Source organism: Ostrea edulis, chromosome 1 (genome assembly GCF_947568905.1).
Source record: "Ostrea edulis chromosome 1, xbOstEdul1.1, whole genome shotgun sequence".
In the NCBI taxonomy this organism is placed as follows: Eukaryota; Metazoa; Mollusca; class Bivalvia; order Ostreida; family Ostreidae; genus Ostrea; species Ostrea edulis.
Window position 1 is genome coordinate 41,860,919 of NC_079164.1, and position 26,173 is coordinate 41,887,091.

Here is a 26,173-nt window from a genome sequence, read left to right on the forward strand (position 1 = left end):
AGTGGTCCGTATTTGCCCTACTCTTAATTCTATACTCTTTATAGGAGTTATGAGATTGGTAGCTTTTCCTTATCTTTGCTGTTTTCGTGCTTATCTGTTTGTTATGATAGAATAGATATTGCATTGAAAATATGTGATTCGCGCCAAGTGAACACATGGGTGACAAGTACCATAATCATGAACAAATTGTCTGAACAAAATAGGCAGTTAGTACTGTCTGAACAAAACCTTTATAGTATCTAGTACACTCTATAGATTATAGGTAAACTAATATTGTGTGAACAAAACAGGTTACATGTACTACTATGTGAATTGTCTTACCAAAATAGGTAACTCTCTGTGAACAAGTTGTCTGACCAAAATAAGTAACACTCTGGGAACATATTAGGTAGCAAGAGACTTCTAAACAAAATAGGTAGCCAATACTGTTTGAAGAAATTGGTAATTAATGCTGTGTGACAAAATAGGTAACTAGTACAAAATAAATGCATTCCTGGGGTCTCGTCGGAGTTTTCTCTTCTCTTACGCCCCCTGTCACTTGTCAAATGATAATTCGAGCGATTCGCGTCGGACCATAGTTTAAGTCGTGGGAAACTAACACTTGCTATCGCCGTCATAACTAGTGTATTACCCTGTAGTATAGGATTCAGTGCACCTCCTCCAAAATTCTTTCTTTCTCTCTAACTTTTAGATGAAATAGAATTAAGTTGGGTTTTTTCTCTGTTATTTAATAGTGTTTATGCATATTTTCAAGCAGATGTAATACAATCAATTTGGATTTCGTAAATTTGACTGAGAATATAATATACATGTGTCAGATTTTTAATGAGGTCAGACATACAAAACATCGATGACATGAACATCAGAAAATCGCACATTTTCATTAAATAGCATGACAAAAATACATAAACTGGTTAAAATGACAAAATTTTCATTTCGACGAGTTAAAAAAAATCTGCTGTTTTATAAATATATGTAAATTAATTGATAAGATAAGATAAGATAAAATATTCTTTATTTCCTCCAAGGTAATGGAGAGTTATAAGTAATTGACAACTAGAACATTATATAATTAGATATGAACAGGAACAAACAAACATAATTATATATGTACCAAGTTACATTTTACGACAATCAAAGATAAAGAGATTTTTCAATTTGAAAACGTAATTTGAAACAATTTGAATTACTTTTTTCCATTTATCACGAGACAAATTTCCAAAGCTAGTACCATTAATACATCCCAGAAGAGAAAGATATTGTGTTTCAATACTTTGGCTCTCAAAATTAACATATTCTTCAAGGTCTAACAGATCCAATACATTCTCTAGTAAATGTTCTCTTTCTGATAAAACATTGAAGCAATGAACATTATTACATGCATGTTATAATTTAAAACATTTTTACCACACAAAGTACATTCTTTTGAAACTATTTTCATAGATGCAAGTTGCAAGAGACAATTAATAGACCGTCGTTGACCAGGATTTTCATTAAGGATACACCAAATATGACTTGGTCTTAATTTACAATGAATTTTCATAAACAACGACATATGTTGACATTGTGATATTGCATTATGCCATTTTCTATCTTCTACTAGAAATACATTTTTAAAAACTAATTTTGAAAATGATTGTTTATCAAAAACAATATCAGCATGGTCAGAAAATACATTAGACACTTCGTATTTTGTCAGAGTATCAGTAATAATTTTTGTCACGAGAAACTTTTCAGCAACACAAACATTGGAAATAAATCTATATACTTTATTGTGAGTAGAGTTTTGATCTGCTCTATGCAGTCTACCGAATAATAATAAACGACATTTATCAATATATCCTTCCATAGTCCATAAACCTAGATTTGCAATGCACGAAAGAGATGGAAAATGTTTTGAAAAACCTTGTATTATTCTAGAAAAATGTCTTTGGATATATTCAATTTTGTTCAGATCTTCTTTAGATAATGCTGTCCATAGCTCACAAGAATAGAATGCCGACGGTAACACAATTACTTTAACTACCATCATTGTTTCCTGTTTCTTTACTGAATACATATTCCTCACTACAAGCACTACAAAACCATGTATACGTTGTTGAGAGAAAATAAAAAAAAAATTGGGAATATAATACTAACATGCAAAAGAAAAATATATTAATACAGTTGGAATAGGGATAGGAAACATACACATTAAAATCCACCGACTGGAAGAGACGACTGGAAGATACTTATCGTTATCATACAACAGTGGAAGATACACATCATTAATATACAACGAGTGGAAGATACACATCGTTAATATACAACGACTGGATGATACACATCGTTAATATACAACGAGTGGAAGATACACATCGTTAATATACAACGACTGGAAGATACACATCGTAAATATACAACGACTGGAAGATACACATCGTTAATATACAACGACTGGAAGATACACATCGATAATATACAACGAGTGGAAGATACACATCGTTAATATACAAGGAGTGGAAGATACACATCGTTAATATACAACGACTGGATGATACACATCGTTAATATACAACGAGTGGAAGATAAACATCGTTCATATACAACGACTGGAAGATACACATCGATAATATACAACGAGTGGAAGATACACATCGTTAATATACAACGACTGGATGATACACATCGTTAATATACAACGAGTGGAAGATAAACATCGTTCATATACAACGACTGGAAGATACACATCGATAATATACAACGAGTGGAAGATACACATCGTTAATATACAACGAGTGGATGATACACATCGTTAATATCGAACACATCGATCGATAGGAACATCGTGTACATCTATATACATAAATCCCAACATATCGATATCAGATTACTTTCACATATCAAATATGTAACACATCACCATAAACATACTGTATAATACAACAAATGTCCTTCATGTCGATGGGAACAATGGGAACAATTTGTAAGTATTAAAATATATCATATACCGTGTTGACAGTTGGAGACAGTGATATACAAATGTATAATACTTTGCTGTTATCATTGGATTTCTACATTGCTGCAAGTCCATTTTAAGTCTTTTGTAAATCAATATCATTGCAATTTCTTTTGAATACTGACAGATCAACACATAGTTTTCATTTGATTAGTCAAAATCAGGAACATAGGGACTAGGTCCAACTTCCAGAAATAGTTGAAAAAACATTGTGATTGGATCTACAAGGAAAAGAAAAGTCCTGTTATTGGATCTAAAGTCAAAATGAAAAGCAATAATACAGGATTGAAAACATAAAGAAAAACATGTGGTTGAATCTAAAAGAAAAAGCAATATCATTGGATTGAAAACGAAGGTAAAAGAAATGTTATTGGATTGACAATGTAAAGAAATGTAATTGTTAGAGGAGTGCAAATGAAAACAATGTGATTGTACCAAAAACAAAAGAAAATGGAATATCGTTGGATTGGAAACGAAAAGAAAAACAATGTTATGGGATTGAAAATGAAAAGAAAACGAATGTGATAGGCTCTAAAAGGAAACGAAAACTAATGTACATGTAACTAGATCAAACAATTACAGTGATCCCCCGTTATATTGCCCCCCCCCCCTCCCCCCGTTATAATGCCACCCTCGCATATCCCGAACAAGTTCAAAGTCCCGTTTTCCTTACTATGTAAAACTCCGTTATATAATGTCATGCCCCACACACCGCCAACCGCCTACATACTTACAGGGACGATTTGGTCAATTTACATTATACAATCTAATCATCCCCGCTAATTATCGCCAATTAACGTATATCAACGGCGGGATAATTTCAGTGGGAAATGATTTATACAATTATCCGGCATTAGTTCTCAAGATATCAAAGTCTGGCGCAGATAATAAGTTACGTAAATTATAATTATTTGAGATTCAATATGTGGTCTTGGTATTGAAATCTGAGTATGAACTATGAAGGATAGGTCTTTGACAACAGCTGATGTTACTAACGGTGTTAAAAATCCAATGAGAGAATAAATTGTAGCGCTTGTGTATAACGCGGACTGTAGTGAAAACATTAAACCCTTTGCTATTGGTATTTAGAATCGAATGAATCAACAATAAATCTGAATGGACTTTTTACTGCAAATGACTAATAAAATAAAATCCTCTAAGCAGTCAACAATTGACATGTTTTTAAAATATACTGAATTTGGTGACAATTAAATGGGAGATGAAATACAACTGTATGTGTTTATTAAATCTAAAAGCTTGATGTGGTAGATAAAATCTCTTTTATTCAATGTCAATAAGGTAAATACAGCTCATTCCCAACAAGATAATAAATAAAACGATTTAATGCATCGGCTGATGAAATCTACAAGTGCGAAAAGTAACAACAATGAAACAGATAAAATATAATACGATCAGCCGTTACCTACTAAATTTAATCGGCCCTTCTGTCTGCTCAGTATTTAACTTGTCCGCCATTTTGGCTGTTTAGGCCATTTTGATTTTTTATTGATGAATGGTTGATGGCCGACGCCAATCTGAAACCCTGTTTTCTGTTTACCATATAAGAATAAACGATCCAATCAGAAGTTTATTGAAACCAGTTTTAGAGTTTCTTGCTTACATTAAACGTATTGATAATAAATAATCATAATTATGATGTGTCGATCGGATTTCTTTTCACACTTACCAAAACAGCCTCTGTCAATCTTGAAGTGAACAAATGGTATGTACAAGAGGAGACCTCCTATGATAAACAGAAAGGCGTACAGAAACTCTACTCTTGGGTCCTGTATGATCGGGGCCACCACAAGATACAAGGAACACAGCAAGAAGATGATTGGGAACAGGATAAAAATCTGTAATGTAAAAGTGTCATCGCAAAGAGAGATTTAAAAATAATACAACAAGACAAACATGGGTGGGACTTGGTGACTATGCTCACCAGAGCCTTGTATACACAGATGTGGAATACTAAAAGTGGTTCAACGGTAACCCAGACGGTAAGATTTACCATTCAACTCTAGCAAACACGTATACTTCTGGGTGAAAATAATGTAAAAATACTCCAAATAGTATAGTAAAATATATTTAAGGAGGTATAATATGTCTTGATAATGGCTGACTTCCTTTTAAAACTTTACTGAAAATATAACTATCAGCAATATTTGTACATTTCTTTTATTTGATTGAATACCTGGTTAGCTCAGTGAGTTATGTTCATTTAAGAGTTCATTGTTATGTCCGTGCTTTATACAAAATATTTCAAATGCAATGTGTATCATGTACTGTATCCCATTTCCATTCTCAATGACCGTGTAGCGTGTGACGGCGTGGCGAGAATTCCGTCCTCATCGAAAGCAAGTTTTTTTTACTTGCATTGATGGTCGAGCGGTCTAGCGCACTGGTTACATGCTACTAGGAGATTTAGTTCCGCGGGTCGTGTGTTCAACTCCGGGTAGGGGGGCGGAAATGGGTATTTGAATAAAGTGAAATCTTCTGTGATATATATATATAAGTAGATCGCAGGTGCGAGTCCAGCAAGGATTTTAAATCTTTGTCAGATTACTTTCTAAAACAGCATATCTTGACTAAATAATTATTAAAAGTTTTGAAATTCAAATTACATGTATCAAGTAGTGTGATTCAACCCTTTGTATTTAGTCTTCTGCAGCGGATCCCATGGCGTTTCAGTACTCTGATTGTTCTAAGATGAAGGGGGCCTACTATGACGTTCAATCGAGTCACAGACGTGACGTTGGCGTATATACGCTTGTTCATGAGTATTGTCCTTCACGGTTGACCAGGTCGTAAGCAATCATTTATTAATCCTATCTGACGATACTATCGCAATATCCGGCTTATTGTACAGGGCTGGACATTTGAACGTCCTTGCTACCTCCCGCTGACTAACACAACATATCGACAGCTTGATGTTTAAACGCGGCATGGTCGTATTACAGGGGTTTCAACAGTCTCATTTAAAGTCACCATTTCGCAAATTCTATGGTCGATATAACGATCTAATTTACCAATACAACCTGTCATTGGGTCAAATGCTGTCTGGCATCTTTCATACCAATTGTTAGGCCGTTCTTTACATACTGATTTTGACTACGGATTCCTCCGTTTACTTGATTAAGGTATAGGGCTCACGGCGGGTATGACCGGTCGTCAGGGATGCTTAATCCTCTTAGGTACCTGATCCCACATCTGGTATGTCGCCAGTCCAGGGGTCTGTGTTTGCCCAACTCGTCATTTTGTATTCCTTATAGGAGTTGTGATATTGATCACTGTTCATTTAATTCACCTTTTTACATCTACTGTTAATATTACACCTGCAGTCATTATCAGAAGACAAAATTCATTTTTACCGGGAAATTGCATACAAAGGTACTCAGATCACGTGAATAATGAGTGTGGGTACGACAGGTAATGGGTTTTAAAAACCAGCACGATGTATGATGTCGAGTGAAATTTGTAATAAATATTTTTAAAAACATTGCTAAAAATATTCGGAGAAAAGATGTATAGCGATTTAAAAGTCCGTCGATCAGTATATAACGAAGGCATCATAGAATGTCTTTAATGTTTGCCACAGTTCTACGTGAAAATACGATTTTGAAAACCCAATACCTTAACCTAAAAATACTTTGTGGCAAGTTTGTTACAATCTGGCTGCTTTCTTGTAGGGAATAAATCAAAATTGTAAAAACCTACATGTAGCGACGGACATAAGGACAAAAAGAACAGATTCAAAATGTTGATTAGAAGGGTTCACTTGAGTCTTGATCAAGTGAGCTAAAATGCAATAGTTAAGTGTACCTTGATTGGTCTGTAATCATCCTTCCTTGTAAATCTCAGTATCATAAGTGACACTATAGCTAACGCATAAAACATCCAGGCGGCAAAGCTAAAGAAGTCGATCAAACTACCAATATCACCTGGTATCAACATCAGCAGGGCAACCACTGTCTGAAATTCATAAATTCGTGGAAAATAAAGTTATTATTGATAATGTTGTGGGCAACAACGTTAATATCAATAAGAAAATGAGTAATAACGCCGATATCAGTAGGGCTGTGGACAATAACGTTAATATCATTGTACAGAAATGGATATCTATCAGGTCATGGACAATAGAATTGATGTTTAGAAGGAAATGTTAATAATGTAAAAATAGTAGTGGATAATAACGCTAATACCAATAAGGTCGTGGAGAAATACCTTTAGTATCAATAAGGTCGTGGGAAATACCTTCAGTGTCAATAAGGTCGTGAGAAATATGTTTAGTAACAATAGGGTCGTGGGAAATCCCCTCAGTATCAATAAGACTGTAGGAAATACCTTCAGTATCAATAAGGTCGTGGGAAATACCTTCAGTATCAATAAGGTTGTGGGAAATACCTTCAGTATCAATAAGGTCGTGGGAAATACCTTCAGTATCAATAACGTCGTGAGAATATAATATGTTCAGTAACAGTAAGGTCGGGGAAAATATCTCCAGTATCAATAAGACTGCGAGGAAATACATTCAGTACCAATAAGTTTCTGGAGAAAATACCTTCACTATCAATAAGGTTGTGGGAAATACCTTCACTATCAATAAGGTTGTGGGGAATACCTTCACTTTCAATAAGTAAATGGACAATAAGGTTTTGTCGCACAATGATTAAGGTTTGAAAATGATTAATTAAAATTTCCAAGATTTCATATAAATTTACAACTTTCAAGAGTACAGTGTCTCTGTATGAACCACGACATAGCTCAATGAACATGGAATAAATGATGCAGTGTCTCTGTATGAACCCCGACATAGCCCAATGAACATGGATTCATATTTCTTTTCTGATCATTACTATACACCGGGAAAAGTTGCTCACATGATTCTCATATAAAATTTGCATGAATTTCATGCGGATATTTCGCATGAGAATATGAAAGTAAGACGCATGATATTCACATGAAATATTCATATGGTTTTCATGCAAACTATTTTGTAGGGAAACATCTGGTCATGATCGGTCTTGCAAAATCAATTTCAAGACTGAAGATGATAATCCAAGATACAAAATGTGATTTTCAGCAGGATTAGGAAAATCAATGAAGTTAACAGAAATTTATATCATAAGTAATGTTATTTATCAGTTTTATGTGTTTTTGAATATATACAAAATGTTTTATAAGCTTGTTGTTCCTTCATTTCTACATAGTTCATTGTAGCTAAAACAAAGTGAAACCGGTCTTATCCGACATGCACTGGGAGACAATTGTTGACGGACTACACAGTGTGTCGTAATAAACAGTGTGAAAACAATAAAAATATGAAATTGAGAATGAACAAAAGGCTCATGGGCCACAACGCACACCTGAGCAGCAGTTCCTAGCAATAAACAAGATCAAGCAAAACTATCATTATACAAGTAGCTTGGTTCAGAAAAAACTTTTCAAAGTTAACGACTAAAAACTCATTAATTATGAAAAAGAATTATTAAACTTGACTACAAATTCATTAATTATCATATGCCCTTGAAGACGGGTATTGCCTACCATATTAACAAATTTCATCTATGGATGCTTTGTACCAAGTTTGGTTCCCTATACATTCGCATGTAAAACTTTGATCCCCTATTGTAGCCCCATCCTACCCCTAGGGGTACTCTTATGGCCTGGTGGTTCTTCAGAAGATTTTTAAAGATTTCCCCTATATATGTACATGTAAAACCTTGATCCCCTATTGTGCCCCCACCCTACTCCCAGAGGTCATTATTTTAACAAACGTAAATTCCCACTATGTCGGGAAGCTGTCATGTGGCGTCGGTGGCCTAGTGGTTAGGCTGTTAGACTCTCGTCCGAAAGGTCGTGGGTTCGAGTCCTGGTCGCGGCAGGGCCGACATTGTGTCCTTGGGAAAGGCAATTTACACAAATTTCCTCACTCTACCCAAGTGTAAAAGGGGTACCTGGCTATGGACAGTGAAAGATATTGTTAGATTAGTGCTCTAGCGCCTGTAACGGCTGCTTGCACTGTATGCTTCCCAGGAAGCTGAGGATGTTCTAGATTGATATAAGGTCTGTCGGGGTTATAATGTATTGTAAAGCGCTTTGGGCAGCATACGCTGGAAAAACCAATCATCATTAATCATTATGTAAATTTCGGTTTTTCTGGTCCAGTGGTTTTTGAAAAGTAGATTTTTAAATGACACCACCCTATTTTTGCAATTTTGTGATTATCTACCCTTTGAGGAGGCATGGCACTTCATTTCAACAAAATTGAATTCCCTTCACCCAAGAATGATTTGTTAAAAGTTTGATTGAAATTGGCCATGTGGTTCTATAGAAAAAGATTTTCCTATATATCTGCATGTAAAACTTTGATCCCCTATTGTGGCCCCACCCTATCACACACACACACACCCCAGGAGGGGGGGGTCATGATCAGAACAAATTTGAATCCACTCTATATCAGGAACCTTTCAGGTAAATCTCCATTCTTCCGGCCCAGTGGTTCTTGAGAAGATTTTTAAAGATTTTCTTTATCTAATCGCATGTATAACTTTGATCCCCTATTGTGGTCCCAAGATACTCCCGGGGGTCATGCTTTTAACAAATTCAAATTTTAACTATGTCAGGAAGCTTTCATGCAAATTTCAGCTTTTCTGGCCCAGTTGTTTTTGAGAAGATTTTTAAATGACCCCAACCCTATTTTTGCGATTATATCCCCTCCTTCATTTGGACAAACTTAAATCCCCTTTATCCAAGGATGCTTTGTGCCAAGTTTGGTTGAAATTTGCCCAGTGGTTCTGGAGAAGAAGAAAATGTGAAAAGTTTACGACGACGACACTGACGCCGCCGACAGACAACGGACAAATTTCAAACAGGAAAGCTCACTTGAGCCTTCGGCTCAGGTGAGCAAAAACTAAGGGTCGAAATGCCCAGTGAAACAGATTGCACAGGTTTCGGGCGAGGCAGTTTTCACATTGATGCAACATTTTCATGCGAATACTACACGATCGATTATCACTCGAAATCTGTCAAAAGCTGTATAATTATATACATGTACATTAAGATGTTATACAAAATATTTTTGCCTTAAAATCGTATGATTTGATTACGCAAGAATATCATGCGAATAAAATTACATAATATTTACATGTGTGGTTTTTCTTGTGGTTAATGCGTGATATTTTTGCATGATTTTCATGCGAGTCACTTTCCTTGTGTGTGTTCAATTTGGCTGTTCGATTTTTAAAGATTTTGAAAGAAACAATTCATAATTCAGGGTCTATGATTTTACAAATTTGGTAGAGACGTCGTTAAACGCTTACAATGTAGGTAACCTGATAAATGGAACTGTATATATAGTTTTTACCGTAAATATAATGCACGGTGTAGGAGTTAGTCGTCGGGCGTTGACGTATGATAAAACTTCCGGGAACTGATTTTCACGCGCGGCGACATACAATGTTCTGAAATACATAGAGTTTGATTTCTATCACCCATTTGAAATGGGCATTATTTTGTTTCTATGAAATGAAATATAGAATTCATAATTTATTGCTAAATATTATCAAAAGATTACTATGTAAAATACCTTAAATCTGAAGAAGAAAAAATTGCATAGATTTATATTTGCAAAATTTGGTCAAATTGTTATATATTGAATTATTTTGCGAATTGCTAATAGTATTATTACTAAATGGTAACATAGGCGATTTTATTTTGATAAAAACTACTTTTGCATATCCAATTGACCAACAAAATTATCAAAAATTATTTACAGCAAAATAGTCAGATATATGGTATTTGTAAACATATATTGTATATACATATATATACTTTTGAAAAATATTACAACAATTGAAAATATTACAACAATCATTATCAATTTTTTACCTAACTCCTGCAAAAAGAGATCCGTTTGCAGCTCCAAATGTAGAGAACATCACAAAGATGGGCATTATCACAGATAGATCCTTACCCAGCACGATTTCACCCCAATCCTATTAAATAAACAATGAAATCCAAGTCTGAAAACAGTTCGTAAAATAAGTTAACATTATATACATACATGTATATATGGTCATCTCATCAGGCAACCTCTGTAAAATATAAGCTTTGTTCCGTCTAATAAATTGACTTTAAAATCAAACTTTAAAAAGACTGATGAACAGAAAGAGTTATGTGCAATTGTCTTTCATGCACCATTGAAGTAAAATGCGAAATATAAACTTTTGATATTCTAATGTATTTCTCTCTGTATCAATCATACAACATCCTACTCATTTAAAACTCATACGTGCAATCACATGCACATGCTGGCACGTGTAACCGGGGGTTTGTAAGAATGTAAGCTTGAAGTGATGAATTTGGACAATAGTGAAGATACCTTCTTCTCCGGCTGCCCTTTGATAAAAGATGTTACGTGCCTGTGCACATGTGTGCAGGAAGATATGTATAGCGCAGTGACTACACAAATTCCATTTTTAGTGCTTAAAATGTTAAGTATAATGCGCATGACATTCCGCTCCTTAAATCTGCTAATTATACGATAATGACAATGTCACATTTTGCACGTAGTATGCCAAACTAGTAGGCAGTGTTGTAACTGCTATTTTGGCATAGTTCGTAGGTAGGATAGTGGCTCTACGGCGTAATGTATAGAAGGTTAGCTTGGCAAGCAAGGAGCTCCAGGCTAGAGGCCGCAGATTGTCAACTATTTTTCTGAATGAACGGGGTTGTTTACTCTAGTTAAAAGATATGAACAGGGTAATCAAGTAAAGACACACAAATTCGTGCAAAAATACAAGGGTAACTTGTGCCACCACATTTGCAAAAAGTGGTGTAAATCAAATGTGGATTCTCAAAAATTCCAAAAAACTTTTAGAAAAGAAAATGGGTGAACAGGCGAGGAAAACGACAATGTTTTATTTAACATAGATGCCGACGACAAACTAACAACACAAGTTTATGACAAAAGAGACTTCTGCTTCACCGTCGTCAACTTCCCATATTTGTGTAATAATATTCCATTATCACCTGCATATGGTGTTTATGTCTCTCAACTGATTTAATTGCGCGATAGCATGTTCTTCGTGTGATCAATTTTTAAATCGAGGCAGACTACTGACATAAAAATCTGTGTTACAGGGGTTTCAATGGTTTCGTCTAAAGCCAGCGTTTCACAAATTCTATAATCGCTATAATGATCTACTTTGCAATTACAAGTTATCACTAGGTCGAATGCTATCTGACGTGTTTCACACCAATTGTTAGGGCTTTCTTTATATACTTATTTTGACTACGGATTACTCCGTTTACCTGATTAAGATATAGGGCTCATGGCGGGTGTGACCGATCAACATGGGGTGATTACTCCTAGACACCTGATCCCACTCCTAGTACATGTATATCTAAGGGTCATTTTTCCCCTCTCAAGTTTCTATACTTTGAAGGATTTACGAGATTGATCACTGTTCGTTATCTTCACTTGTTCATCGAAAATACAGGAAGCATCATGGTCCTATGTCAAACATAGAAGAACTAAAACATGCATAGATGGATGAATGAATGAATGAATAAATGAATGGTTGACTCACCAGGGCCACGGCACTGGAGTTGAGCAGGCGATCTGTTCCTAGAACTGCTAAGTAGGAAATGTTGGCCAAGATATAAATGACTGTTACCAACAGTACCCCTACCGTATTGGCACGTGGTAAGTTTCTGTATGTCATAAACCGAAATGTAGAAAATATCAATCACACATAACTAAAGATTCTAGTACTGACGGACAAAAAACTCCTCATCTTTAAAGTATCGTAGTATAGTACTACTTTTGTAGTAAATGTGTCACCGACACCTTTTGAAAAATCAGACTAAAGATGTTTTGAAGATCCTGGGCGTTTCTACACATAAATGTACATGTACTGGTTCTTTAAAACATCTATACTTTTATTTACGTATATAAACATTTGTATGTACACCACCATCAAGTTCTTTTTTTTCCCCATTTTATATTCATGTATCATTAATATTAAGTTAACATTCAATATCCATAGATGACTATCTTTAAAACTTTCCCACTTACACGTATGGGTTTTGCAGTTCCTCTGTAATGTAGTTCAAGTTATTCCTACAAAAATAATTACTCTCTGAAGCAAGGTAAAGGTATTTTACATGACGAATAGGAATATACAACAAAATGTAGATTTATACATAATTTATACCACAAGAACAAGTATACATGTATATACAAAAAAATCTGTCATGAAATTTCATCCAGCATAGAATGATTAAAAATCGAAACAATTACAAAACTTTTCAAGACATATTTCGTAGAACAATTCAGTTATATGTCTTAGGCATTTGGAGTCATTTATAAATTTCATTTTTGAAAATACATACACCAATACTTTCATTTCTGTCGATATTCTCAGTCGTTAAAATAGACGTGCTTTATTTATCAAGATTCATACGTGCATTGTTTACAACGCGTTCATGAGGAAATGGCTATCATTACAATTTGTAAAGATATCAAAAGCAAAATCATTGGAAATGTAAATCTTATCAGATGAACGTGTGTAACTCCATCCTACACGTTCGAATGGCCGCATCATAATGCTTACGTTAACTTTTCCGTCAAGTTCCCAGAAAATGAGTCACATTTCGTGAGTTTTCTGGTTGAAATATATCTACTTTAAGAGAATACACTCTTTCACTTGCACAACAGAAAAAAAATGTAAGGAAGATGTCCTATTTAAGAATTTTCGCTCAGTATATTTCAAAAAGTTTTCCATCATGATAATGTAAATTACCATGAAAACTTGAAAAAGAGGCCGGAGTGAAATGGCTTTTTATGTGTAATTTGCTCTATGAAACTTGATCCAAAGTGCTTGCAAATGATGAAGCCCTCGTTATGAGCTTGGCGATTTTCCCATACTTGTTAATAAATGCATATTCATTAGAATTTGAACAGACAATTTCACATAACATATGTATTCATCTTCTACTTATTTATACTGCAAAGAAATGGGTAACATTGCAAACTGGAATATACATTATAAAGCATCCTGTTTATGCTTGTACAGATCTATGAAATACATTCACCGCAGTCTTCTAACACCACCCTGACAATATCTTATTTATGCAGGGATACTGACTATTGATAAAGAACTTTAAAAGCATTACATACTTTTGTTTTTCATTTGCAAAACTTTGAGGCAAAAGCCAAATTCTTGAATATTGCATTCTATAAACTCTCGATGTTCAAATGGTATTCAAAATTTCAATTTTCTTTTAATTATTGACATGAAATGGACTTAATTCCGTGCTTGATTTCTGTAGAAAGAGAAACGTTCACGAAGGGTTGGATTGTTTGTAGTGAAGATGATAACGTTACCATCCGTCATATGCCCAAAGCGCGTCGTAAAAGGCCAGAGCCACAGACGACGGAGAATTGGTGGTGCCCTCAAATCCTTTCTGAATTGTCTCCACTTCTCCTATAATGTATAAATTGAGATTTAATTATCAGTTCAAATGAATATGAACGGGTGACTGTAAGGATGTTTACAAGTGGGTCACCTTTTCCTAGCCAGACCAGACCTCCGATGACGATGATGACCAGAGCTATCAACTTGGCTCCAGTGAAAAACACCTGCACACTGGCTGCGAGTTTAGTGTCCCAGGAATTTACTACTGCCAAGGTAACTGTGTAAATGACAAAGAAACGAAATTCATCATACTTATAAATATGTTTCAGTCACAGGCACTTATATCGCTTGGGGCCTAATTACTATATATAAGAGTACTCTTATATATAGTATTTAGACCCCAAGCTTATATATAGTAATTAGGCCCCAAGCGATATAAGTGGCTGCGGTTTCAGTTATAAATTATGTATTCTGACGTTTAGAGACAGGTATTATATATTATGGAAGGATCCACAAATACAATTGATATTTTATATTGTATCAATAGATACGGTGTAGTATATAAGAATAAATGGAACGATTGAACTGGAAACATTAACGTTTTAAGTCATATCGTTTAAACAATTTGATATCAAGTTCAAATTGTAACGGGGACCGATATAAGAATACAATGTACATTGAGGAATTAGGACTGGTTTAGAAGTCCGTGTTAACAATGTACAATGAGGATTTTGACTGGCATAGAAGCCCATGTTAACAATGTGCAATGAGGAATTGGGCTGGTATAGAAGCCCATGTTAACAAATTACAATGAGGAATTGGGCTGGTATAGAAGACCATGTTAACAATTTACAATGAGGATTTTGACTGGTTTAGAAGCCCGTGTTAACAATGTACAATGAGGATTTTGACTGGTTTAGAAGCCCATGTTAACAATTTACAATGAGGATTTTGACTGGTATAGAAGCCCATGTTAACAATGTACAATGAGGAATTGGGCTGGTATAGAAGCCCATGTTAACAATTTACAATAAGGAATTTGGCTGGTATAGAAGCCCATGTTAACAATGTACAATGAGGATTTTGACTGGTATTGAAGTCCATGTTAACAATTTACAATGAGGAATTGGGCTGGTATAGAAGCCCATGTTAACAAATTACAATGAGGAATTGGGCTGGTATAGAAGCCCATGTTAACAATGTACAATGAGGAATTGAACTGGTATAGAAGTCCATGTTAACAATTTACAATAAAGAATTGGGCTGGTATAGAAGCCCATGTTAACAATGTACAATGAGGATTTTGACTGATATTGAAGTCCATGTTAACAATTTACAATGAGGAATTGGGCTGGTATAGAAGCCCATGTTAACAAATTACAATGGGGAATTGGGCTGGTATAGAAGCCCATGTTAACAATGTACAATGACGAATTGGACTGGTATGGAAGACCGTGTTAACAATGTACCATGAGGATTTTGACTGTATAGAAGACCATGTTAACAATGTACAATGAGTAATTGGACTGGTATAGAAGCCCATGTTAACAATGTACAATGAGGATTTTGACTGGTATAGAAGTCCATGTTAACAATGTGCAATGAGGAATTGGGCTGGTATAGAAGTCCATGTTAACAATGTACAATGAGGATTTTGACTGGTTTAGAAGACCATGTTAACAATTTACAATGAGGATTTTGACTGGTATAGCTGCCCATGTTAACAAATTACAATGAGTAGTTTGACTGGTATGGAAGCCCATGTTAACAATGTGCAATGAGGAATTGGGCTGGTATAGAAGTCCATGTTAACAATGTACAATGAGGATTTTGACTGGTTTAGAAGACCATGTTAACAATTTACAATGAGGATTTTGACTGGTATAGCTGCCCATGTTAACAAATTACAATGAGTATTTTGACTGGTATGGAAGCCCATGTTAACAATGTACAATGAGGATTTTGACTGGTATGGAAGCCCATGTTAACAATATACAATGAGGAATTGGACTGGTCTAGAAGCCCATGTTAACAATGCTGACTGAGGATTCTTCAAAGACGTGTTATTATATTCAATTTGCATTTGTGCGTGTACATGTATGTAACTGAATTATTATTATAACGTTCTTTACAAATTGGTTTCGCATAAAGCTTGACTTTTATAACAAGAGGCCCACATACCGTATCGGTCACCTGAGTACTAGTGAAAAAAGTATCACAACTCCTAAGGGATATGAAATCTAGAAAACATTTTCTGCTCTGAGTGTCTAAGCTAAATTCTAATGTTCAGAAGCAGTATAAAACAAGATGTGTTCTTAAAACTTTAATACCCTCTACAGTGAGGCATGATCTAATATAATCTGAGGTCACTAACAAATCTGCCTAAAACCCAATGATTAGCAGAATGACCCTTCACCAAACAGGCTAAATGATTTATTGTCGGATACAGCTCTCTCACTCTCTCTCTCTCTCTCTCTCTCTCTCTCTCTTTGGAGGACTGAAATCACATAATAAACAATGACACCACCACCACCAATGACAACAAATACAACTCTTTCAATAGTAACAAAATTTACCAACCAAAACAACAATAACAAATACTGTGATCATAATAAATCTTTTTAAAAAATTATACAACAGAACAAGTTAAAGACAAAGTAGAAGAATAAAATATCTTGCTTACAGGGTCCAGAGAACCTTTTGCGGTCATAGATGGACCACAGAAGAAGATGAAGAAGAAGAAAGAGGAGGAGAGGAGAAGGAGTTAACAAACAGGGCCAGTTTGTATGTAAATGATGTTTCCAAATAGTTGCAGCAAGGGGGACGACAATTTGAGGTGTGATGTTAAGCCCAAATCGTCGCCGGCGACGATTTGGGACGGGCGACTATTTGGGGTGTTATATAAGAAATCCCAAATCGTCGCCCATCCCAAATCGTGGCTGGCGACAATTTGGGACGGGCGACGATTTGGGATGTAACACGCCCTGGAGTCCGAACCTCTACCCCGGGGATCATCAAATTTCCAATTTTGGTAGATGTCTTCCCGCTCTACTTCACTATTCATTTAGTTCTTCTTAAATATGTGCGGTTCTAGAAAAGAAGATGTGTGAAAATTGGTCAATTTTGGACAGTGTTTGCTCCACCCCCTAAGGCCTCAGGGGTACAGAAATCCTGATATTTACAATTTTATCCCCCTTGTTCAAATGATGCTTCATACCAAATTTGAAAAGAACTGGAATGAAAGCTATCAAGAAGAAGTTAAAAATTTCTATTGTTCAAACATTTAACAACTGACCATTTTGACCCAACTCTGATACCAAAACCATTACCCCTGGGATCATCAAATTTACAATAAAGAAGATTTTATTGAAGTGTTTTACACATAAACACCATATACCAAATTTGGCCCCGCCCTGGGGTCAGAACCCCTATCCCGGGAATCATCAAATTTACAATTTTGGTAGACTGATGCCTTCCCGCTCTACATCACTATGCATTTAGTTCTTCTTAAACATGTGCAGTTCTAGAGAAGAAGATGTTTGAGAAATTGGTCAATTTTCGGCAGTTTTTTCCCTGCTACTAGGGCCCACGGGATGCAGGAGTCCTGAAATTTACAATTTATGTCCCCAATGTCCCAAAGATACTTCATACTATTTAAAAAGAATTGGACAGGTAGCTACCAAGAAGTTAAAAATGTTCAATTGTTAACGCATGACGACGGACGATTGATTGATTGATTATTCTTTAACGTCCCTCTCGAAAATATTTCACTTATATGGAGATGTCACCACTGCAGGTGAAGGGCTGTAAAATTTCGGCCTATGCTCGGTGCCTATGGCCTTTAAGCAGGGAGGGGTCTTTATCGTGCCACACCTGCTGTGGCACGGGACCTTGGTTTTTAGCGGTCTCATCCGAAGGACCGCCCCATTTAGTTGCCTCTTACGACAAGCAAGGAGTATTGAGGACCTATTCTAACCCGGATCCCCACGGGACACGACAGACGACAACCAATTGCAATAGGTTACCTGAGTTTACTCAGGTGACCTAAAAATGAAGCCAAAACTATTTAAAGCGGCATTGATTACATCAATTTTAGTTTTCTTACTCATAGCCAAGGCTGCAACTATTTTCTTTGGTATCTGAGGCTCTCCACAAAAGTCAAACAACGACATAAAATATTCTGCAAAGGTCAGGCAAATGATGGCCATGGAGGACGGGGTGAGTACGATGATTTTGGTCCAGGCAAACAGGTAGGCCACGACTCTACCCATTGCCTCCATCATGTAGGGATACTCTGCGCCAGATTTCGTTATCAGGGTCCCAAGCTCCGCGTAGGAAAGAGCACCTGCGAAAACGTCACCAAATTGTTTATTATCTGTGACAATTTGAAAACAAAGGAGGATGTTTGTTGTGCTGGCTGCTTCTGACATATACTTTGGCATTATATATTTCTAATCATTGTTCGTATTTTATGTACGTGTTTTCGTTAAAATGTCAATAACATTAACAGCTACGGGTTTATTGATTTGAATATTGGTCTGCGATACATACACAGTGTGGTAAACATGCCCACTTACCATCAGATATATGGCTGGTATCGATCAATTTCTAATTAGAATATTTTATGACGCAAGAATTTGAATAAAAAACAAACAATATTACACTGTGGCGGATCCAAGATATGTTAAAGGGAGGCAATAGCTAGGGGGTCTGTGGGTTTCAGAGGTTTGGAGCATTTTAGGTAACTTTAATGGGTTACTTTATAAATAAAACCCATAAATAACAACAAATACAGTAATTGATTTGTTTATCTATATGCACTTATTTTGTATTTATAATGTCAAATCTTATGCTTTTTCTGTTGTTCTACTAATAGTTTTTGTCACAAGAAAAACAATACAATTATACACTTATGGCAAAATATAGAGCTGCTTCATGCTTGTATGTCGTGATACATGTAACAAATATATTTACGATTACATTTCCAATATTTTTACCTTCGATCTCTTTACCAAGTGAAATGATAGCCATTTCCTCATGAATGTTAACAATGTGCCATGAATCTTGATAAATATAGTACGATTATTTTATCAGCTGGAAATATTTCAACAAATATGAAAGCAGAATTTCATTTTGTAAATGCACTAAGAACAGCGACGCTTCACGTCAGTATGCTTTTCATGAAACGCCAATGCGCTCCACGAAGTATGTTGGCGTAAAGTGTCACACCCCGTGCCTTCGTGTATTTTCAAAAATAAAATTTATATTTTCTAAGTATATGCATGAAAAAGAATTGAAAATAACAAAGAAATATGATTAACACATGTTCACATTTCAACATTGTGCAAATGCACTATACAGTCGTGTTTACAAAGCTGCAAAAATACAGTTTGGGGAACATGCATTTTCAACCAGAGAGCTACAGGTCTGTAGCTTTGTTTATATTGACTTCGATTATGTTTATACATATACAATGTGTACTGAAAATGTTCTTTATGAATGTTTGCGGGTATGGTGAATGTAAACTATCTGTACATAGTTGAAGTATTGGACACTTACTAATTAATTAACACGACATGACATTAATATACAAATCAGCGTACCCATAAGGGACAGGAGACCGCCTGCTCCCCATACTACTAGACTCAGACCAACAGATCCCGTTTCCTGGAGTACTCCCTTTGGAGAGATGAAAATACCAGATCCTACAACAAACGTGTACAAACTCAACACGTGTCCATATCCTTATTATGCAGAACATTTGATACGAAATATTTGGTAAAAATCAGAATCAATAGATATGGTTGATATAAAATAGCATAATTGTTCAAGACAGTTACAAAAATAGTTATGTAATTTTTTTGTATTCATTCTTATATTCCCTGGAAACCTGCATGTCTGAAGAAATCAATCCATGTTTAAAACTAAGCAATCTCTCTCTCTCTCTCTCTCTCTCTCTCTCTCTCTCTCTCTCTTACCTATGATAGTTCCCACTATGATGGAGGTACCACTGATTAGGCCCAGCTCCCGTTTGAGTTTGATCCCTTTGACTTCCACCTCGACGTGTGGAGAATCCACCCCATTATTCACAGGCCTTTGTTTAAGCTCCATTTCGCCTCCCTCTGCAAAGCAGTTGTGCATACGTATCATCATATTGTTTCATTTTTTCCACATACAATTCAAAGGGCATTCTATTATAACAAGATATACTATTTTGATGCCTAACATGTTCATGGTCAACGAAAACAACTTCTGTTGGACATGGTCAAACATGCATACAGACATACATGTACTCATACATGTATACATACAGACAGACAGACGGACAGACGTATATGCATACAGACAGACAGAAAGAAAGACAGATATATATGCATACAGACAGACAGAAAGAAAGAATACAGACAGACAGACATATGTACAAACATATACATTTGTACAGTAGTACATGTACATGTCCATGTATGAATACGTACTAAAAACTAAAACAAATAATTAAAAATATCTTTTATATGGCATACATGTACATTTACTATTATATCATAGTTATAATAGTGAAGAAATATTAAGTTTTATTCACCTAATTAAAATCAAATCACTCGAGGGTAATGCGAAAGGATTGTGATTTTTTTTTTAACTTAACGTCAAAATATCATTCTACCACGATTTTGGTCATATACATGAATGTATATTTTGAAAATCCCTTGACGTCAAAATACCATTGATTCAAGCTCGATTTTACCAACAAATATCGTATATCGGGTGGGGGGGGGGGGGGTTAGGGGGTAGTTTCAAACAAATTCGTTCTTCGTGGTCATTTCTTGTTACTTAAGAATAATTCACCTCGTGGTCTAAAGATTTTCCAATAGCAATAGAATTATGAAATAGCAATAGAATTATGAAAGTTCAGTGGCATTTGATCATGATGTCAAAGCGTAGAATCAAAAGGACGATGTGAGAGGGGTTCTGAAGAAAGGCACGTAGCATCGTTTTTCAAAGTGGGAGGGCGCAGACGGAAAAGTTGACTTTTCAAAAATAAACGAACTATAACTGTGTTGGGATGCCAACTCAAATGTCCCCGAACATCTCCCCCAAGTCCCCAATTCCGAAATGGTGACAGGAGAAAAAATTGATGTCACATATGGACTCAGGACCCTCATGTTACCATAGAGACAAAATTTGGTTGAAATACGACAAACTTGATTTTTGGTAGCCATTTTTAAACATTTGAAAATTGAATGGAAAGTAATACTGATGCTAGAAATGAGCTCTGGACCCTTAAATGATTACCCCAAACATTGAAATCCTAATTTATGAGTAGAGGGAGTGTTGATCCTTCAGTTCAATTCTTAGGTTCAAGCTAAGTCTTATATTTCAACTACATACATATGTATACCATACACAATTATTCTCTGAAAAAAATGGGGGTAAGCATGTTGAAATCGAATTGTGTATGTAAAAATAACGACACGTGTAAAAAATAAAGAATATACTGTCAAAAGTGAGGAGGAATGTGCACATCTTAAAACTAGAGTAACGAGAGAGAGAGAGAGAGAGAGAGAGAGAGAGAGAGAGAGAGAGAGAGGAACTTTAACCGTGATCCTTCTAATTGTAGATTGTACAATCATTAAGATTACTATCATTTTCATGATTTTGAGATCTCTCACATTTTTTAAGATAAAGTTTTCCAGATATTATTGTATTTCGTAAATGTCTTGATTCAAAACACTGCTTTAGAAATTGATTTCAATAGAATTTTGTTCATCAGTTGTATGTACATGTACAAAGGTGTTATCTGATGAATGGTTAAGATCCCTGTGAGAGATGCCTAAAGAATTTAAGATAAGTTTTTATTGAAGAATGCAGAGTAATTGAATTGACAATATTTATTGACAAAACATCAAAATTTCAAAACCATAGATAGCCCTCTCACAATACAATAGTATATGCATTGTAAGATTGTCGTACAATATGAGTAGACTGTACCAAATACAAAGATACAATAAAGGTTTAAATCTTATATCACATTTAGTTCATATTCCAAGCTTTTCTGATAGTTTTGTAGTGAATGAAAGCGAAGTTTATTAAAGGTATATATTGTGGAGTATGATTATAAAACAAAGTCGACAGGGCAAGCCAGCGAGGGAGATTTTTTCTCATGGTTTGGCAGGTAGTGGTATGCTGATTCAATGTAAATGTTGATAGAGGACAATTTATATACATGTATATATTTTGTAAATTTTTTGAAAACGTCAATGTGTTCTTCTCTATTCTTCATTATACACTCTGAATCAATAATTTCATAATAATCACCATACATTGTTCTTTTTCTCTGTGGTCAGTGAAAATAGAAAAATATCTCATTATCAGAATTACTATCATATATCTACGACGGATCGAACTTTTGCAGTGGAGGGTCCGGCGCCGGAGCGCCTTTTTTATTTTAGAAAACAATGTGTAGTAATGGATATTAGATATTATCACAAATATGGTTTATATATATATATATATATATATATATATATATATATATATATAGGTCATAACTCAGTAGCTTTTGGGGGTTTTGACCCCAGTCCCACATCTGGGCTTCGTCGTGGACCCACTGGGGGCTTATTAATTCAAGGCAACTTTTATACTGAGTCCCCTGTTCAGACCACTGTGTTATGTGCACACAAGAATGACGAAATACTATAAATCGACAGAATGTTTGCTGATCTGTGAAATAGGAAATTTATATACAGTGTATCATCAAACATCTTAAGAACCACATCCCACAGCCACATATATTCTACTTTAACAGTACGTTCACAGTTCATGGTCACGAAACCGGTTGGCGTTAAAGAGGTAGGGTGGATGGAGATAACACTCAAAAGATATTTTGGGGGACTGAAATTCCGGTTTACAATCAGGCGAACCAATGCGTGATCAAATCGACAGGCACTTAAAAGAATTAATACATGACCATGTCACCTTTGTCAGTCTACCTGTAGAAAGTGTAGGTTCTGGAATTTATGGTGGTCATCCTAACCTTACTTTAAACATTAACCCAATTAAATATCGGGAGGTGTTAAAATCAGGTTCATGTTTTTTTTCTTGATCAGTCGAAAGTAGCTCAACAAAACTATAACCTTTGCAAAATAGCACAGAAAACTAACATTTGAATGTAGTCATATTTGCATATTAAGACACGATGAATGTCACACGTAAGTCACATTCGATGCATTTTTTGGAACAATACAAAAGATGACTTGTTCCACAACGTCCCTGGTCTCTGAAAAGGAGAAAAGCAATTGTTTGGAATCGTATACAGAAGTCCCGTTAAGCACCCGGGGATCTAGTTGCACAATTCTGTTTAACAACAAACTTACATAAGGGGATTGAGTGGCAGACGTGGTTAGGTCACCGACATCCTGTACTATCAGCAAAAATGGGTTGGGGTTGATTTATTCTCTTTATAGAAGTCGAGAGGCATAGCCGACATCGACGTAGAATATGCCTCTCGACTTCTCTAAAGAGAATAAATTGGTGTTCTGTAGGTGTGCATTGTAAGCTTTTGGAATTTTCAATTTTACCCTGGAGGCCAAATAGAGGTATAAAAAAAAAGAAAAAAAAAAAGATGAGTTTTTTTAATTAAAAAAAAACCCACACAATTGGTTCACAGAACTCCTCATTCATACATTTTACGCAATAGCCAGATAATCTTTTAGAAGATTATTGGTGTTGTCCTGTAGATGTGCAATGGAGTTTCGGAATTTTCATTTTTACCCGGGGGGGGGGGGGGGGGGCAAATAGGGACAAAGGGGATGGGAAAACGACAAACAAAAATCTGGTGCTCAGTACGTCAGGTGCCAAAAGAATATATATTTTTTTTCTATAAAGATTGGAATCTCGCCCATTTTAAAGATATTTGATCAACATTAAAAAAAAATTATGAGGGTTGGGATGACCCCGGTGCACTTGCCCATAAGAATATTCAATGCATCTTGACATATGCAGCAATATATATGGCACGGAGTATGTTATATGGTAACTATTGTGGCTTCTTTGCTAGTTACACAAGTACGACGGAGAGTATATTTTAAAAACGCAAACACTTGCGTGCGGATATTACCGTCTGATGATAGCATCTAGTTTTATTTTATTTATAGCTATTATTTTATGTCTGGCACGTCGCATAAGTATTTATCAAATGGCACGACTAAAATAAAGAGGATATCCATGCTAGTTTTCGAGAGAGAAAAATCTTTGAAAATTCAAATTTTGTAATGTACAAGATAAAACTATCTAACTGAATTTGTGCCGCCTCTAACAAGCTAATTAAGAATCCGTCGTTATCCAACTCCGGTTGGTTTAAATACCACTTAAAGGGACTGATTCACGATTTGCCCCCAAATTTTGGTTTCACTTTTAATGATCAAAATCAACTGTATAATCTGTTTAAAAGGGTTTCACAAAAAATTAAGGTTATACATTATTACAGAAGCTCATTTTAAAGAGTTTATTATTTGTTTTGTAAACAAAGATTGCGGAATGGTATTGTTTACGAAGTTTTATTCTTGTGTTCAGAAGGTCAAAGTTTTGGCTGTCAACATTAAATGACTTAAAATTTTAAAGTTTAACATGAAAAAATATCATTTTCCAAAAATCGTGAACCAGTCCCTTTAACTATCAAAGCGTACCCACTCGTTTTAAAAACAAACACCATAAGACGAAAATCAGGGCCGATTACTCAAACTACTAAAAGCTCTTTAGTACTTCCGGTGTATAAGGTACATGTATCATACTCCCTTAATTCTGATCATACATCCTTAATTCTGATCATACACAAACATACTCGAAGCAAAATTAACAACTAGGTACCGTGCATGAACATGAATACGACTCGCAGTTTAAACACTGAAACACATTTAGATATTGTACATGTACATATATTACGGGAAACGTGGGCAAATTCTCCGAAGTTCTTAAAAGAATATTGAAAGTAAAACTCCGCAATATATAAATAATTTTCTATTCGCTGAAATGGACAGGTTCTTTTGTTAAATTCATGATTAAACACCTCGGATTCTCTCGTGGCCTTTCTTTCAGTTTTTAAGACGCTATATAAGAATATCATACTTATCTTTTTGTCTTATTTAAATCATCAGAATGAATATATTTCCATCATTTACCAAACTTACGATAAACATTCGCCGTCCCATCCTCCATTTAACCAAGTCGCACATTAATTTAAACATTCTTATGTGACAGTGTTCACATCTTACGCACAATGTATATAAAGTACTTACGGGAATATGCCTGGTTTTCCATGTTCATCGACTCCCCAGGTAGTTGAACACAGGTCGGCCAATAGATTACCAGATCCGTGCACAAGTTAGTGCTATTTAAAGGTTTTGGAGAACTATAAATTTGATCCCATAAAACTTTCAGAGGGACAACATTCAGTGCATTGTAGACACACACCGAACACTAAGTTTCGCTTGAATGCAGGTTTTAAATCTAGCACATGTAAATGAAGACAGTCAACGCACCTTCACCTTTGATGAATTTCGATTACACGAAGTAAATAAAGATTAAAGAAGTGGAAATGTGATCCCTAAGGGGACCATTGCATAACTGACGCTATATAATATGTTGGTTCTAGATTTTATTTAGCCTTAACACATTTTTGTGTGTGTGTGTGTGTGTGTGTGTGTGTGTGTGTGTGTGTGTGTGTGTGTGTGTGTGTTGTTGTTGTTGTTGTTGTTGT

The 26,173-nt window shown here is 35.4% G+C and overlaps 1 protein-coding gene across 2 annotated transcripts; it reads right to left on the reverse strand.

Annotated features, from left to right (window-relative positions):
- Positions 1-806: 806 nt before the first annotated feature.
- Positions 807-25,950, reverse strand: LOC125655817 (b(0,+)-type amino acid transporter 1-like). 2 transcript variants are annotated; one of them, XM_048886334.2, is made up of 13 exons: positions 25,713-25,950; positions 20,400-20,543; positions 20,025-20,126; positions 18,527-18,766; positions 14,573-14,698; positions 14,391-14,490; positions 13,080-13,124; positions 12,592-12,715; positions 10,889-10,995; positions 10,365-10,461; positions 6,821-6,970; positions 4,686-4,854; positions 807-3,219 (listed from the first exon to the last, which is right to left on the reverse strand). In XM_048886334.2, the coding sequence occupies exons 1-13, from the start codon at positions 25,738-25,740 to the stop codon at positions 3,149-3,151; spliced, it is 1,503 nt and encodes a 500-aa protein (XP_048742291.1). In that variant the 5' UTR covers positions 25,741-25,950; the 3' UTR covers positions 807-3,148. The 2 variants fall into 2 exon arrangements, with proteins under 2 accessions (XP_048742291.1, XP_048742300.2); XM_048886343.2 differs by having other exon boundaries at positions 25,605-25,720.
- Between the last annotated feature and the right edge of the window lie 223 nt (positions 25,951-26,173).

What these genes read in the sequence shown, in the direction of transcription:
- LOC125655817 (XM_048886334.2), bottom strand. Translation starts at nt 25,740, where the DNA reads ATGAACATGGAAAACCAGGCATATTCCC. An exon ending in ATGATTACAGACCAATCAAG is followed by an intron (nt 4,855 to 6,820) that starts GTACACTTAACT and finishes TTTACATTACAG; the next exon opens with ATTTTTATCCTGTTCCCAAT. An exon ending in GATTGACAGAGGCTGTTTTG is followed by an intron (nt 3,220 to 4,685) that starts GTAAGTGTGAAA and finishes TTTTCCTTGTAG; the next exon opens with ATCCAATCACAATGTTTTTT.